Source organism: Triturus cristatus, chromosome 3_2 (genome assembly GCF_964204655.1).
Source record: "Triturus cristatus chromosome 3_2, aTriCri1.1, whole genome shotgun sequence".
Classification (NCBI taxonomy): Eukaryota; Metazoa; Chordata; class Amphibia; order Caudata; family Salamandridae; genus Triturus; species Triturus cristatus.
The window spans coordinates 412,460,020-412,477,154 of record NC_140584.1 but is presented as its reverse complement, the minus strand read 5'-3'; the positions used below and the strand labels follow the sequence as shown (position 1 = coordinate 412,477,154).

The following is a 17,135-nucleotide window of genomic DNA, read 5'->3' as shown; positions in this document are numbered from 1 at the left end:
ATGTATTGGAAAGCCTACCGGCCGGGAAAGCACCAGGGCCAGATGGAATTCCATCCGATATCTTTAAAATTGATCGTGCAAATTGGGTAAAATATATCCATATATTGGCTAATGGTATTGCAGGAGGAGCCCCCATACCCGATTCATGGCGTGGGGCTGAAATCATCCCAATATATAAAAAGGGTGATCGGGCCCTGACATCTAATTATAGGCCCATCAGCCTGATTGATACCACCCAGAAGCTGGTGGCTAAAATAGTACTAAATCGGGTATTAGGGTGGATAGATGATAAAGACATATTATCAGAATACCAGGCTGGTTTCCGGAGCCATGTCAGCACCATTGACCAGGTGTTCAGATTCATGATGCTGTATTGGAACACAGTAGTGCTGGGTGGCGGTGTTCTTTATGCAGCATTCGTGGACCTTAAATCTGCCTTTGATTTGGTTTCACGGAATAAGCTTTGGGAATCTTTGGAAAGGGCTGGGATGCCACTAGAAATCTTATCATTCATTGTTAGGCTCCATGAAAATAACTCTGCCTGTGTGAGATGGGGAGGGCAAGGGGAGACTACCAATAGTTTTAAAGTGGTTAAAGGAGTGCGTCAGGGGTGCGTGCTTGCTCCCACTCTTTTCTCTCTTTTTATTAACAATGTCGTCCCCTATTTCACTGATTACCCAACGGATGCCCCCACACTCGCTGGATCTAGAATACCGATATTAATGTTTGCGCACGATACTCTTTTATTGTCCAAAACTAAAAATGGCCTCCAACGTGCCCTGGATCGCTTCCAACTTTTTTGTAGTGATAATGAGTTGGAGGTTAATGTTGGGAAGACTAAATTTATGGTCTTTCATAAGAGGAAAAAAATTAGTACATCTCTTAGAATGAATAATGCCCCTATTGAACAAACAGATTTTTTTGCTTATTTAGGGGTGACCTTGGGACGGAGACTTAATTGGAACCACCAGTTGGATCTCTCGGTAATTAAACATAACCAATTAGCGGGAGCACTCCTAAAAGAACACAGATCCTCTTTAACCAAACCTATAGCTCCAGTAATGAAGATGTATCACGGGAAGGTTAGAGCGTCAATACTCTATGGTGCGGAACTTTGGGGTTTTGAAAACCTGCAAACCCTGGTACTTGCCCAAAATAAGTTCCTTCGTTCCCTGACTGGCCTACCTCAATCTACAACCCTAAAACCATTGCTGCAGGACCTAGGGAGTGTATCATTTGACGAGATAGCAGGTTTTAGACCACTGGCTTATTGGAGACGCTTGTGGACCACCCCAGAGCTAGCATCTTATGCTTTGGCTCTTAAACATCTTATAGGGGTGGACAAGTCTCGCCAAATCCCTTGGCTCTATAAAATTAGAGCTGTCCTTATGGCAATGAACCTTGGACAACTTTGGTTAGACCCAGTAGGGAATCCCTTCCCGTCGAAGATAGAGCTTAAGAGACTGTATGTTGAGATGTTCCAACTTAAATCTTACGCCCAGATCACTGGGGGCTCATTAACTGACCTCTTTATGGACCATAAGCTTTATTACTGTCTGGAACCCTATTGGGACATCATCATTGGAACTGGAGATAGGAAGTTGTATCATCAATTCAGAGTCGGATCCCTACCTTTAAAATCATTTATCAAAAAATGGGGTCAGAATTTGGGTTCAAATATGGATACCTCCTGTCATTGTTGCCCAGGGATTCCAGAGACTATTCCACATGCTCTTTTTGTTTGTCCTGCATATAGAGTTCCACGTTTGAAGTGGATCAAGCCCTTGTGTAAACAGATAGGTATAAGTTCTGCGCAAACAGCCCTGCGCATTTTTAAGTGCGACACAAAGGAAGTTATTGTAGTTGCAGTGGCGAAGTTGTGGTCTTCGCGTTGGGTCATAAACAAAATTAACATTAGGATCTTATGGATTATTGATTTGTATTGTTTTTATTGTTATTACATTAGTCTTGGAATATTTAATATCTTTTTAACGTAATTTATTGATGATGGGTTTTTTCTTTCTAATTGTATTCTATGATATAGTATTGTATATCTTGTTGATGTTGTGTCTTTTATGATTTTTTTAATCGAATAAAGACTAATGAAATGAAATGACTGGCATATAAGCAGGGCCACTATAATAATGCGGTAGCGAAGGACCACATTGTGTGACAGGATTAATTAAATGATGCGGTAAGAAAAGGCAAATTGTGTGGCATTATGCAACACAATCTGTGTCATAGTTTCCCCCCTATTTTGTGATCATGAAAACATATTGATACAAAAAGAACCCAAACAAAGCAAAATACTAATGTTTTCTAGGAACAAAAAGTATACACATTCATAGATCGTACTAAAAATGTAATTCACCAAGAAATAATGAGTTTGTCTTGCCTGGAAGCACAGGAACATAATGTTATAACAACCATCTCTTCCACCTCCAAGAATGAAATAGTGTGTGTGGACAAATAGACTTTTTGCCAGCATGAGTACCCTTCTTAAAACTAAAGAAATGTCTCTTTTATTCAGCATATCCGAGTTATATTTGAGACCTGGTCTTCAGTTTGGGTTTTAATATGTGTCCAGATCAGAAGCAGCTCTTTTCTCTTAAGAAAAGCCCTGCAGATCCGTATTGTACATTACAGATGCATCATGAGTTTAAAAGATATGTAAAATGTTGAGGATTTTTCTACATTCTGAATAACCTCTGAATAACGTCTTGCTCAGAGAATAGTCCCTCTGGCCTAACATAAATTTACATGAATATTGAGCTTAAAAAATGTTCATGACAAAGGAGGAGTCTTCATTTCTACCCTGCTTGAATAACATTTAAACACTGAAGGATCTTTTTCATTTTGCAGACAAATGTCCTTTACTGGTCCACCAACTAGAAACATTAATGCTGTATGGCAATAGTTTTTGCAAATTTAATATGTTTCTGGACAACAGTTTCACATCTGCTACAGAAAGTCTGTATGTTTTGGCCTAAGAATATATTGCCCTGACTTTCAACTACAACCTTCCAGACTTGATTGGTTACCAGACAGCTTCATTAATTTGAGTCGTAATCATTTTGGTGAGGTCCTAGTGAGATGTGTCTGCACACTGAACACAGCCTCCCCGCTGATCTCCCTTTCCACACTTAAGCAGGACTTATCTTTAGAATAACATTGTCTCCAAAGTTCGTTGAGACCAAGACACAGAGAGGAAGGAAGGAAAAACGTAAGACCTGGTGAAAAGGAGATTAATGGTCATTACAACTTAATGCCATCTCCTCATCATACTTATCTCGTACCAGACGGAATTTCACGGCAGCAATAACACCAGTAAGCGGGACACAGCCCACATTAAAAGAACAATCAGTAAAGTCCAGCATGGAGAACATTGGCCCAAAGTTCAAATGATCCCCATTCTGCAACTTTAACTAGAAGTGGAAACCCAAATATTTATGCTACGAATGTCTGGCAAGAGGACTACTTTATATTCTGTAAAGCAAGTAGCTCCTCCATTAGTGGATCTACCATGAACCAGGAGAGTGAGCTAACGTGTGTGGGCGCAAGTGGTAGAGCTGACCATGGAAAACCATACACTACGAGTCACCAAGGGAAGCTTCAAATCCAAGAAATCCTTGCCAAATAGATCCACATAAAACAACTTGTAACATAATCTTTGGATTTAGATGAAATGAAAAGATTTATTTTCTTTTACTTGCAGAACACGGAATCACCCATATATAAAGAGTTAAGCTCCTTAATTATGAAAGGGAGGGACTGTAAATACTCATTCTCTACAGTTCATAAAAAGTGTAAATTGCAGCACACTGGCCTTACAAAGTGATCACAACAAGACTAAAGAGAAAACCATCTATTAAAAACGGAAGCACATAGGTGCCTCTTCATGAAGGCCAGAATCCCCGTGGAGCCCGCTGGGCTGGAAATAGGACCAAGAGTAGACCTACACCTGCACAGTCGAAGAATGGTAAAAATGTTGGATCACCACTGATGGATCACAGTTCTAGATTTCTCCTCTTTCAACCTCCAGGACCAAAGCAGAGATTGTCACAATACTGCAATCAGGAAGATCTGAATCACCTGCAAAATTGACAAAACATCTTTGAGAAACTGCAGCAGCCTTACAGAATTACCTGCTTGGGTACTGCACTTTCACATTGACTCCACCCTTCCCCACGGATGTTAACAACTAACCAAGTAATCAGGTGTTCTTTTCAGAAATAGATTTGAAAAGTCACCCTTGCGTGACCATTTATCATGAAATTCACTACCGTGGCGTCCATTCAGATCTGGATATTTGTCCCACAAGAAGTATGTGTCTGAATTTTTTTGTTACGAAACATACTTTTATCTGCTTATTGTATGCTTCATCAAACTGGCAGTTCTTAAAAAAACTTCCTATGGTTTGCAGAAGCATGGCATCCATTTGGATCTGGATGGGAAAGCCCATCAGTGGACAGGGAAACATCTGAAGGGACTATAAAATTACTGCTAGGCCCTTCATAAGCAGGGCGTGAGGAAGACCATCACTCCTACTTCTATTGAGTTGAAATGAGTCAATTGTTTAATCAAATGGAGGTGGGAAGATAGAGCAAGGTCTTTTAAGGATAGAGGGGTCCAATAACTGTAGCAAAGCACCGTAAACAGTAGGAGATGCTGGAACTAACTCCTGATATCCACAGACCCTGGCCATTAGTGTCGGTGAAAGTGTCTCACCAAGGCTCTAGATGAACCAGCTCTAGGTTCCACGAATATCCAGGCCCCTTTGCCCGCCTGAACTGGTACCCACCTCCGGTGTGAGAGACACCTGCAGCTCCGCAAGCCTCAGAAATGCACCCAGATCTGTTAAAAAAGAGGCTTGAAGAATTCTAGGTTGTCAGGAAATATTTTGTCATACTGAAAAGCAACCATTACATCTGAAGAATGCTGAAAACCACTTGTGTGTCCACCTTCACTTGATGAAACAAGAGTGACTTGTTCAAGAAGAAGATCACCTTCAAGCTCCTCACCCAAGAGTGACTGTATGACACCTGTCATTCAGGGGTCTGGATGATGATCTTCAAGAAGGATTGATTACATGAATGGATATGAACATGCATAAACTAGGTGAGCGCACACTGCTAAATGACCTGCTTGTGTACTTTGCTAGCAAAGTTGTGCAGCAAAAAAAGGGTTTTGTAGAAGGATTTTCCTATAAAAAGCTTTCTTGTGGGATATTTGTATCACAAGAAGAATGTTGGATATTTGTCCCCCAAGAAGTATGTTTCTGCATTTTGTTTGCTACAAAACATACTTTTATCTACTTATTGTCTGTTTCATCAAACTTACAGTTCTAAAAAAATTCACATGATTTGCAGAAGCAAAGTTCTGCAGTTTTACAAACTCTGAGAAGTTTCAGTTCCTGAAGGTCAAGTGATATCATAAACCACTCTAGGAAGTACCAGAGATACTCCTGGCAGGGGTATATGCCACTCACCATGCAGAATATATTTCATTTTGAACGACTGAATCCATCTTGAAATTATCTTTAGAAACATGTTGGCGCAGTTTAGATCTAGCGCTGAACACATATGTCTCTATACCTTCTGGACAAAGAACATGATAGAATAAAATACCGGACCCTGTTCCCCAAGCTGGGCCCCAACAGTGACCTGATGAAGGCGAAGAAGTGTAAGTTACTGCCCAAACTTGGTCTGGAGGCTCACAAATGTGATGGCAAAATAGTTGCTGAACCCTCCCAGGGCACAATGATCGGAATCAGTGCCCATTTTAAGCAATTCAATGTAATATGCATTGAAATAGCTAAGGAAAACAAGCACTTCTGACAGAGTAATCAAAAGTGCCACTGCTTCATGTAAGTCAAATGGCCATGAAGGGAAAAACTCTTACCTTGAGGCCTCGACCTCTCCAAGGCCAGGACATCTAAAATAATTCCTTGAAGAAGGAGAGAAAAATGAAAACACGGTTATCATTCAGATCGAAACAGAATAGCTTATGATCAAGAAATGGAGGAATCGGCAACATAGACTTTGACAGTATTCGACCTTTCATTCACAACCTCAAGGTCAAATGAGACTCCCACTGCTGAAGCCACGGGACAAAATCCATCAAAAACAATATCAGATAAGGACTGTACTTGAGATTCCATCTTGAGCCGAGCAGCACATTGTACGCTGTCATGAACTACCACAATATTTGCCTAAAGTTCTTTCAGCAATGACTGAAAGGCACATTCAACTTTGCATATCACTTCCTGATGGTAGCCTCAACATTTTTGATAATTACATCTCCAGCAGGCACCCTGTGAAGGTAGGGTAACACCAATTGCTAGATTTGATTAACAGGGAATTGGTCTGAAGAACTTCTGAATATCTTCCAGAAATCTCTCCAAACCATATATTTGTGCAATAGACTTGAGTATTGACATCCTGTAATATTTGCTTAATTGTTAGAAGATGGCATCCAGACAGTGTGGCAAAGATGAAGTTTGAATGTGGGTCCTGGTGGTAGCACTGGAACACACCTTCCCCTCAGCTGCAAACGCTTTAGAATGTCTCGACATTCCTCGCCACACCCACATCACTGCCCACCTGAAAGACCTGCACTGGCTCCCAGTCAAGAAGATGATCACCTTCAAGCTCCTCACCCACGCCCACAAAGCACTACACAACGCCGGACCAGCATACCTCAACAAGCGTCTCACCTTCTACACCCCAAACCGGCAGCTTCGCTCCGCCGACCTCGCCCTCGCCACCGTCCCACGCATCCACAGGACCTACACCGGCGGCAAATCCTTCGCCTACCTCGCTGCCAAGACATGGAATACCCTCCCCACACAGCTGTGACAGACCCAGGACCTGCTGATCTTCAGGAGACTTCTCAAGACCTGGCAGTTCGAGCAGTAGCTGCACCCCCACCCCCTGCTCAGCGTCTTGAGACCCTCACAGGGGATTAGCGCGCTCTACAAATAAGTGATAGATTGATTGATTAATGGATTTATGTTCCGCTTTTCTCATTTTATGGTTCAAGTCCACCTCGTAGGTGAGAGAAAAAAGGGAAAAGAATGGAGACCCATAGCAGCCAGCATTCGAGAAAACTCCCGGGAAGCACATGAACTAGCCCCGTCTATCAGAAGCTTGTTCTACTCCCACAACAGATGCATTGAGGCAATTGGAAGAAAGAAATGGTCACAAGGAATGGCGAGTACTTGCATAGTGGAGGTTCTTTGCATTTCTTATGCAGAGAAAAGACATTGAGCAACAGCCATGTGTCTGCTATTTAGGCTTTTTAAGTTATGTCCCGATAGCTGCTTTTGGTCTTCCTTGTTGGGAATGTATGACGTGGAATAACACCACTATTTGATTGCACGCCCTATGCCACAGAGTCCAGTGACGCTTTACGTGTGGCTCAGGAGCATAAGGGAAGGTGATGTCTTACGTAGATCATCGGGCAGCGGTAACGGCATCTGGTTCACCTCTCCTCTTTGTATGTATTTTAAGCATTTTCAGACAGTTCCAGGGACAGGATACTCCAGTCCTGTTTATCCTATTCAGAAATTAACCGATAAGACTGAGAATTGTTTGGTGTTATGACACAGTACCCTGCAGCTCGACCTTACTAGTTTGCTTATTCTCGCTTGCGTAGGGGAGCAATAGGGTGGGTTATATCACAGCCCCTCAGACATCCTTTGAAAATGTAGTGTTGGCAACAATTGCATAAGTTGGATCCCACATTCCGGCACAGGACTCGTAAAGGAATACCTAAGCACAATGTACTCTGCATCACCCCTTCTTTTGTAAGTGCTGCAGCACAGCTGACAGTGGGTCATGTTTTTCGATGCAGCTTCACAACCCCATGCCTATATGGCACACTCGTGAGGGATGGTGAGCCCTGCCATGTAAAATTATTCCAATAATAACACCAGTCTCAGCCGCTTTTCTACGCTTCTTTATTAAATCTGTATTGTTATTATCCCTACCTATCTGCGATCATCAAATACACACTCACAGTGTCTGAGGGACTTTTAATAATGTTGTAATTTGGTGGTGGTTTCACTTTGGGGAACCAATTAACATTGATTCAAAAGAAAAAATCCTATTGCTGATTACCACAGGTGCCCTGGATTTGATGAAGCCAGAATATGGTGCATTTGCTTGCTGAAGCGCAGCATCCTGCACAGTATTGGTATTCATCCCCCTGATAAAATGCTCACTTGGGTCAGAGTACCTCCTGAACAATCAAGATGCCTGTGGATGATGAAACTGGAGGGTGTGGCCAATATCGCCTGTAATCTGGGGACAGGAGCACTAGGCCAAGGAGATGGATAACTGGGCTAGGGTATGCAAGATCCATCCCACCGCTAGGTAAAACGGACCTACTTCGGATTATAAATACACTATTGCTGGTTTTGTATGTATAAAATAGAAGTTCAATGTGTGCTTCTGCTAAGCAAATGCCTATTTACATATGTGTGGTGAATTGCTTCACCTTTGTGTTTTTTGCCACAGGTGTGGGATACTTCAAATACATAAACCATACCTTGAGATTTCTGTGACTAGGAGGCACAAGATGCAGGTCTGACCACTAGGGTCAACAAACAATGTTTTTTTTAATTTAACAGTTCTGCTTACGCATAATTTGGTGGGATTCATTCACATTAAGGGCTGTTTAAATTCCAAGCCTCAACGCTATAGAGCGTACATCTAAATAAGCCCTGAACAGAATTTTCTTTCTACTGTATATATTTGATGTACAGACTGTGTGGGGATGTATGGCATCCCTCGCTTGGTATAAGAAAAGATGGGGAGCAGAAGAAGGGGCTGGCGACAATTGCCACTTCTTGGTTAGTATTTCCCCACTCAGGCTTCCATGTTTGAGGAGGAAAAGAACGGAATCTTGGTCCCCAGAGTAAAAAAACTCTCGAGTTATAAACATGCTTGCTGAGGCCCCAAATGGATCTTCTCACTGTACTGTACTACTGGGTTACACAGGTCTGCCTTTCCTCAATACGCATACAGACGCGTGCACTGTCATTACATAAAAGACTCCTATACGGCAAAAGTGGTCTCCGAATCACTTAGGAGCCGCAAGCTCAGTGTTGCAAGCCTCATGGGAAATGGATACCAAGGCCACGTGGTGTTTGAATGTCCCAACAAGGGTGCGATACCTAAAGGAGAAGGACAGCTTTCCTTTCTGGGATGGTCCATCTCATCTTGAACCAACACCTTCTTCAGGGCCACGATCCAAATGTCTGCCAGAAAAGCGGGTTCTTTTCAAAAGTAGTTTATCCAAGCCGCTCCGCAGAGATCAGAGTCAAGACCAAGTAACTACAATGCAAAAATCAACCCCAAATCAACCAAAGGCCACGGAAGAGATTTTATAACACTATCCCCCCAATGTCACAGAGAATACGGGAACTCATCTCCTTTCTGAGACAACCTAAACAAGGGGAACTAGTGAAATACCCCAAAAAAGGGGAAGCAGTGAATCTGGTCCATTATCTGGGCACTCTAGAAGAGGTGGACTTTATTTAAGAACAAAATCAAACTGACCAGCGAAAAGCCAAAGATGCAGGCTGCCTGCCTACATGGTGAGAACTCGCCTCAGGTGAGGAGGCTGCAAGGAGGAGGGCGTGATGGTAGAGAGCAAATAATCATGGTTTATAGAATTTTTCTTTTGTAAATTGAATAAACATACTCTAAAAAATAGCACATTGCAGAGAAGAGCACCGTCAAATCAGAAACAAAGGCTCTCACCGTTACACAAACAAGCCTGTAGATAAGATTTTGATGCAAGCCCATTTTAATCATAATTTCTTAATGTGAGTAAAGCTAATCCTCATAAAAATAAAAACATATTTACATTTTAAAATGGCTATTTTTCTTATAGTGAATACTGTCTTGTTAGTTGGCAGTACAGGTAAATGGCAACATATTTCAATTAAAGACCTTTCTTTATCTGATAAACCGAGTCTGATTGCAATTAGGCAAAAAATAGGACCAGATCTCAGCAGATCAACAAAAGATACCATACATTCGATACCTATTTGTTATATTATATGTTATGCTATGTTATACCACATTACATTATATTATATCAAAAGCACATTAACACTGTTGCCATCATTCAAAGAAATGAGATGGCCAGAATTTGAATTACCCTGCCTTGTTTTACTGCATTACTGCAAATTTAGCTTTAAATGGAGAATACCATTCATAACCTGTGTATCTGGTTTTTTCCTATATTTAAATGCACCAGCTCATTATGTCTGGCGTCAGCCTAGACCTTTTGATTTTACTAAAATTATATGTATAATATACTTACTTCTTGGTGCTTTCTCCCAGCCCCCGTCATCTACCGGTCTGTCGTTCTTCCATTCACATATTTCTTCTGCCCACTACAGCATACAGCATGGGGCAGTGGTTCAGTCCACTTCAGCTATTGGCTAACTTGACTGCGAGTGACGGCATTCTGCCTTTCACAAGCAGCGCATTTAAACAAAGTAGTTCCTTTGAGTGCCAGGGACTACAATGGCAAGGAGTGCTTTTTGAGACCAAAAATTCAAAATAATTTTAGCTTTTAGCCAAATATTTTTCAGATTGACGAGTGTCCGTCAGTTTTCCCAACAATACAGGTTTGCAGAAACCATGACAATACAAGGCAAGAATTGACAAAACAAAAGGTTGGCATACAACCCCAGACCCATTGGCTTTGTCAATGCTTGTTGCTAACGAGCATCGCTGCCCAGCACTATGATACAATATTACCACCATTTCTAATGCAGTGATTGCACATTGCTTTCAGAACTAGGGATTTTTTCCATTTGCCGCCTTCTCTAAAAGAGAATGCAAGTTGAATCATTGGCCATACAGAATGATAATCTGTTTATATATCCTTGGTAGATTTGATGACATTCCTTGTGCAGAGTTTAGAAGACATGCTCCTGAGCAAGTGATATTAATCCTTAAAAGATCTACCTTCAAGTCATGCCTGTATGAAAGAAGAAATAACCAGAAGACAACAAGAAGAAGACCGCAGGACTAGGAAAGGAGGATTATTCTGGACTGCACAAGAAGCAGCAATCCAGAGTCAAATTAGCTCAAAGATCCAGGCATATCATTTTTATCATCATCCTTTCTGCTCCAGACCCAATGAAGGAATTTTAGAGGCGCGGACATTGGGCCGAATTTCTGCAGTTTCAGCATTACTCTGGCAACCATGCCCTGAGCACGCTGGGTGTCCCTGATGGCATAGCTCGGAAGACCACAGTCAAGGCGAGATGATACAAGCACATTAATGGCCAAGAGAGAAATGGGAAAAGTATTTAATCTGCTTAAGAGTATACAGAGAGTGCCAGACTCCTGGCTGAAGCAAGCAGGCCCATTTGGTAGCTGATTGAGGGCAGAACCTACTTCCCAAATGAGGAGTTTTTCGAGTAAGTAGCATCTGAGAAACTCATAGCATCCAAGCGGTATTCTGCCCATCGGTGGAGCTGATTGCCCATTCTGGTGGCACAGCCAAGAGACATCAAAGGGAAGGAGCAGCCCCATGGTTATGGAGCTGTGAATACACACCATGCACAACATACACAGTGCACATGGTTCAACTTGGAATCTGTAAATGATGCTTTAAGATATAACAGGTTCCACAATTCTTCCCACTAAACTCTACTGAGTAACCAGTGGAGACCTAGACCTGCAGTAAGGGCTCGTGGATGCTACACTGACAGTGGCGGCAGGACTCGTAATGACACCATCCCCGCCAGCTGCTCTTGGGTAAGATTACCAGATGATCCATGTCACCAAGGACACTATTTTCCAGTACTGGATTTTATTTTACAACCCAGTGTATTCTGGGAGTTGCAATCCTGATTCAACCACTGAACCAATTACACTGAATTTCCAGGTTACAGTAGTTTGTAGAAGGGAAGATTGAACTGGAATAAGATGCCCCTGGGGACAAAGATCCTTTTTGTAACCTTAATCTTGAGACTAGTAGATACGGCATGTTTAAAAGCAATACGGTCATGGTAACAAGCTATCTATAGGCGAGACAGATTCCACCCAACAGCAATACATAATGTTCAAATGTCAGTGGTGGGGTGGCAAAATGGCGCCTGCATTGGCTCGGACTTGAAGAATTACTTTTCCTTGGCATTGAAATTAAGCCTGATTACCAAGACTGCTGACAAACAAGAAAAGGCCAGACGCGCCTTATTTAGACAAAGCACCATACATAATAACAGAGATTATTCTAGATATGCAATGTTCATGGCAGACAGTAAAATGAAAACATATGTGCCAATCGCAATTAACAGTCATGCAGCTTTCCAGCATAGTCTTGAGTTTTTAGAAGTGTAATACATGACTGAAGCTCGCTGCTTAATGAGGAAGCCTCAGGATTTAGCAACATTCGGCATCCACTAACGTCTGCAAGGTTGTAGTGTAGTAATGTTCAACACACGCTATAAGTGTGCCATCTGGACCTGGTTTTCTGACTGGCATGCAATTTGGCTTTTGCATGCTCGTTTACTCAATGAAGAGAGGACTACAATGACCATGATGCAGTGGGATGCAAGCTTGATAGTCAGGTGCCTATCCATATTGCACACCGAGGGTGTACTGATTTGGCAGAGGTGTGTTGGGATCTTGATAAGGGTAGATCACAGGGTCTCCATTGTGCTCTCCTTGGAGCAGCCAACACCATGCTGGATATAACGGAGGAGCTCCTTGCGATTGTCCAGGATGGTGTCAAAGCTCTCCTGCAGACGATTCTGTTGGTCCACCACCCTCTGTTGGAGACCCCGGATCCAGCGCAGAAGGGCCAGACGGCGATACATTGTCAGGTGGACTTGATGCTTCTCCTTCTCCTGCCGCTTCAGCTTTTCTTTGTCCTGGAGGGCCTCGGCCAGGGATGGGAAGTAAGCATCTGAGTCAGAGGAGGTCTCGGCATCTGCTTCTATAAGTTCATGATCCTCAACTAAAGCCTTTTGCTCGTTCATAGTGGTGGCAGCAGGGAGATCCCAGGTGTTCCCAGTGATGCTGTCCGGGCTGTCAATGCTGAGGGAGCTGCTAGCATATCCGTTGTCCTCCATTGGAGACCCTGCAGAGTCCTCACACACTCTGACTGTGTCTTCAGCGGTCTCAGCAACTTCCTCCACAATCCTGACCTCTGCCCCTTCAGGTGGGCTGCGGACCTCCTCTTCGGATGAGAGACCGATGCCTTCAGATCTCATGGCCTGTGAGAGGTCCTTCAACATGTGTTTGACTCTCTGTTTCTGGTTGTCATCTGGGGAAGAAGTGCACTCTTGCTCCCCGGCCTTCTCATCGCTCTGGGGCCTGGCCAGGTTCCAGTTCTTGTTGCGGTCACAGGCCTCCTCCACAATGTTAAAGTTCTTGTCCTGCTTCATCTCCTTCTCACTGAGGAAGGAGTTCCCAGCAGCGGGCTCCCACTTCACTTCTTGAAATATTGACTTCTGGGGCATGTTGGACTTGTGAACAGCAAGCATCTCCTTCAGTGCTAGCAAAGAAAGGAAAGATATCATTAGATAAATATATTAACCATCTGTACAGCGCTCATGTAAGCTTCATTGACTTTGTAAATAAGAGAGGATATAGGTTTACTAGTTTGTCCCCTTTGTAAATACCTGTAGTACCACAGATTCCTTCAGTCAGCAGGAATAAAAAAGCCTGTCGGCCTAGAGCAGCCGGTAGAAAAAATTCTTATGGTTTTGGTCTCCATTAAATTCACCTGTGTCATAGTTCAGAGCATTCGCCTTGTGTCCTGTAGTGCCTGGTTGCTTTACATCTTGTGATACACCCCATAAGCCTCAACCGTCACCTCTTGAATATCTTCCCTAGAGCTTATTGTTCAATAAGTGTCACTTTGTCCTACTCCAGGATGTGTGACTTCCTTGTGGGAGACCTAGAGGATGACACACTGCAGTTGTGAAGTATAATTGTAGGGAGACTAGTCGTCATTGCCCATGACCACCGTCTGTGTTAATGACAGGGGTCGGAATGCATGTTTTCGGTCAGAATTCTCCTAGCAAATAACTGCAGAGGGGATGATCAAGTACCTATGGTGCAACCTCCAAGCGGTGAGAAATATCGATTCCTTTCAACTGAAAGGCAGAAGCAAACATGTGCTGATGCTCCTGGCACGTCTAAAGTATATTTGTGAAAAAGAGGAAGCAGACATGACACCATACCATGCCAATTCAAGCAGTGGAAGTGGTTGTTTTGTACACACTACCATTAAATACACTTCACTTACAAGAATGCATGCTGACCTAAATCTAACCACAGGATCAAGCCCATCTGAGATGCCGTTCATTGCTCTACATAAGCAGTAGTGCCTGGTATCCATATTTGGTACCTTATTCCTTGTATCTGAAAAAGGCAGCTAAAAGAGGACGACATTAACGGACATGTGTAGCTGGAGACTGCCAGGCTGCACAAGCCCTGCTTACAATGAGATCTGCCCAATGTTCGCCACCACTGCTTAATGCGTTAAATAAATAAGTGCAGGGGCCCAAAGTTTCTTAGCAGTCTATTCCCAGCACTGCCAAATGCAAACGTACCTAATACCACTGCTGCATAGTCTTGATTTCACCTTTATACCTCTTTCTTCCACCATCCTACAGTTATTGTCTTTATCTCACGCTTTCTGGTTCTCTTCATCCCTACTTCCTCCTTTGGCCACAGTTTCTCTATCTTTCTCCCTTTTGCTGTTTTCCTCTCTCTTGCTGTGGGTCAGTGTTAGTGTGCACCCTGCATAGTAAATCAAGAATATCAAAGCATTCAAATATCAACAACAAAATGTTGAATCCAAAAAAACATCGAAAGGTGAGTAAGTATAGATTTTCTATACCCGATTCCACATATTTGTGACTTGGTGACATATCTTCAAGGTACGTAGAGGTGAAGTTAGAAACAGTAAATATATACTTCCCTATAAGCACTTAGCTTTCGATATTTTGTCCCACGATATTTTGTCCACAGTATTCTTGTATGTCGATATTCTTGGGCTCAATATTCAGTAGTACAACCGTCAGTGTTTGATGAACAAAACTAAATCCCGGTCCCCAAAAATGAGTGCCAGTGCCCACTACCAACATCTATCGGCATAAATTGTTTTGAGGACAGCGTCTATCTTGTGGGAGAGTCAACATTGCAGAATGAGGGAGTAAAGATGCTTTATGCCACCACTATATCACCTGAAACACAAGTGATGGAAAAAGAGGAACCAGGAGAGATAGGCATGGGAAAAACAATAGGTTTAACGTGTGTGTGGTGGGCAGATTGAGCATGCATGCACCGCACAAACGTCAAACGTATTGGATTTGCCAATACTCGCCATAAAGGGGAGCAACACAGACCACATACTCGCTGTCTTAGTGTATGAAAAAGGCTGCTTTATTGAAAACAGATGCACATCACAAATTTACCCCTAGGCCTTAGCCTTACAAAACTACAACTTACTATATACCAAATCACCTACGGCATTACCTCCTCCTCTAGTAATCCCCCTCCCCTTACATCCTTTATCTTGCACCTTTGTACATCCTATTCTGTTATGAAACTGTTGACCTTTACTCCTTTAATCTACATCTATTACCATCTAAGTATCCTAAACCTTAACTTTAAATTTCTTACTTCCTCTAGGTGTAACTTTATTGCCACCTCCATTGTCCTGATTCACATATGTTCACAACAATGATCCTAATCTAGCAACATGGCAACTTAAACTGCCAACCGCCTTTCAACTACAAACCATCCTCACCTGCCCACCTGTGCCCAACAAAAACTGCCTACAGCCCATGGATTAACAGGAAACCTCTTCCTAGAGGGAGGCTGGGTGGGAAAACTCCTACTAACTAAGCCCCGGGCACTGTGTCACTTTACCCAAAATAGTGGCCGGTGCTAGAAAATGACCGATTATATCAAGGGCCACCAGCCCAAATGTAGCCCGGCCTGTCCCATCTGCCAAAATCCCCGAGGGCACACCTCCCAAGCTCGACTGCCCCCAAAGTCCACTGTTTACCTTACAGCACAGGGTAGCGAGTGCAGATAAAAGCACATGTAAAATGGATGCTACAGAAAATAAGGCAAGCGGTTTTTTTCTGTAGCATCCATTTTTCACATGCTTCTGTCTGCGCTAGCTTTCTAGTGCTGCTGCCGGGCAAACAAGCATTGGCATTCGATGGTTGTACAGCATGCACAAGCCCAATCCTCTGGCTATACAAACTTCAAACCAATTGGCTTCACCAACGTTTTCACATCTGGTTTCTCATTTGGATTTCTCCGATTTCAGGATTATAAGGAGGTTCAATAGCATTTTTTGCATGTGGGTTTTAACAGCAGTTGCTTTGTAGCGATGTGTAGTGCATATTAAAACCTTAAAAGGTATATGATAGTATGTGGGTCACATGAATCAAAACTGAGAGCTAACTGTTATAGCGACAAGACAACAAGTTTATGAGGAAAGTCCTCTTAAAGAGGACGGAATCCCATCACCCACCGAGGTGGCATGCTTCATCATTTGGGACCTCCTCTTAACCGCACCTAGTGCAGTTAAGGAGCTACAACTCTTTGCTAGTGTCAAAAGGAGGAGCTCACCGATGTTTTTTAAATAAGAAAACAGAGGGCTAGATCTCCTAAAGATCGATGAAGCTACCTAAGGTGTAGTGAAAAAAAGTGTAATGAGCGTGCAGTGTGTATAGACAGTGTATTAAAATTGACTACCCAAAGAAAAATATGTTTATTCAGTATCTCAGGGTATCCAAGAGTAAAAAACAAGAAAGCGTGTTCTCGGTAAGTATCCGAACACGCTAATAACAAATGCGGTCTACATGTTTCAGCCAACTATGATCTGACAATATGATCATGGCTTTCTTCAGGACCATGTGATAATACTACTGCAACAAAAAATAAAGTGAGAATTGTCACTAAGCAAATAATAAAAGGAACGATACAACCAACTAGTATACCTGCGTATTCAAAGATAGGCGGGACTGCAGGGATACAAGATAATTACCTGTTAGAGAAGGCAAAAAACAGGAGAAAACACAAATTTCACATGTTGTGTTGGGTCATCACAGTCAGTAACTCAAACAGCTATAT

The 17,135-nt window shown here is 42.6% G+C and overlaps 1 protein-coding gene across 1 annotated transcript in view; it reads right to left on the bottom strand.

Moving 5' to 3' along the window:
• Nucleotides 1-9,795: 9,795 nt before the first annotated feature.
• Nucleotides 9,796-17,135, bottom strand: part of C3_2H1orf216 (chromosome 3_2 C1orf216 homolog) — a 34,949-nt gene continuing 27,609 nt past the window's right edge. The window contains exon 2 of the mRNA XM_085647982.1: nucleotides 9,796-13,530. Within this exon, the coding sequence (XP_085504108.1) occupies nucleotides 12,674-13,519 (846 nt within the window). The 5' untranslated portion in view covers nucleotides 13,520-13,530 and the 3' untranslated portion in view covers nucleotides 9,796-12,673. The remainder of the gene's footprint in view (nucleotides 13,531-17,135) is intronic.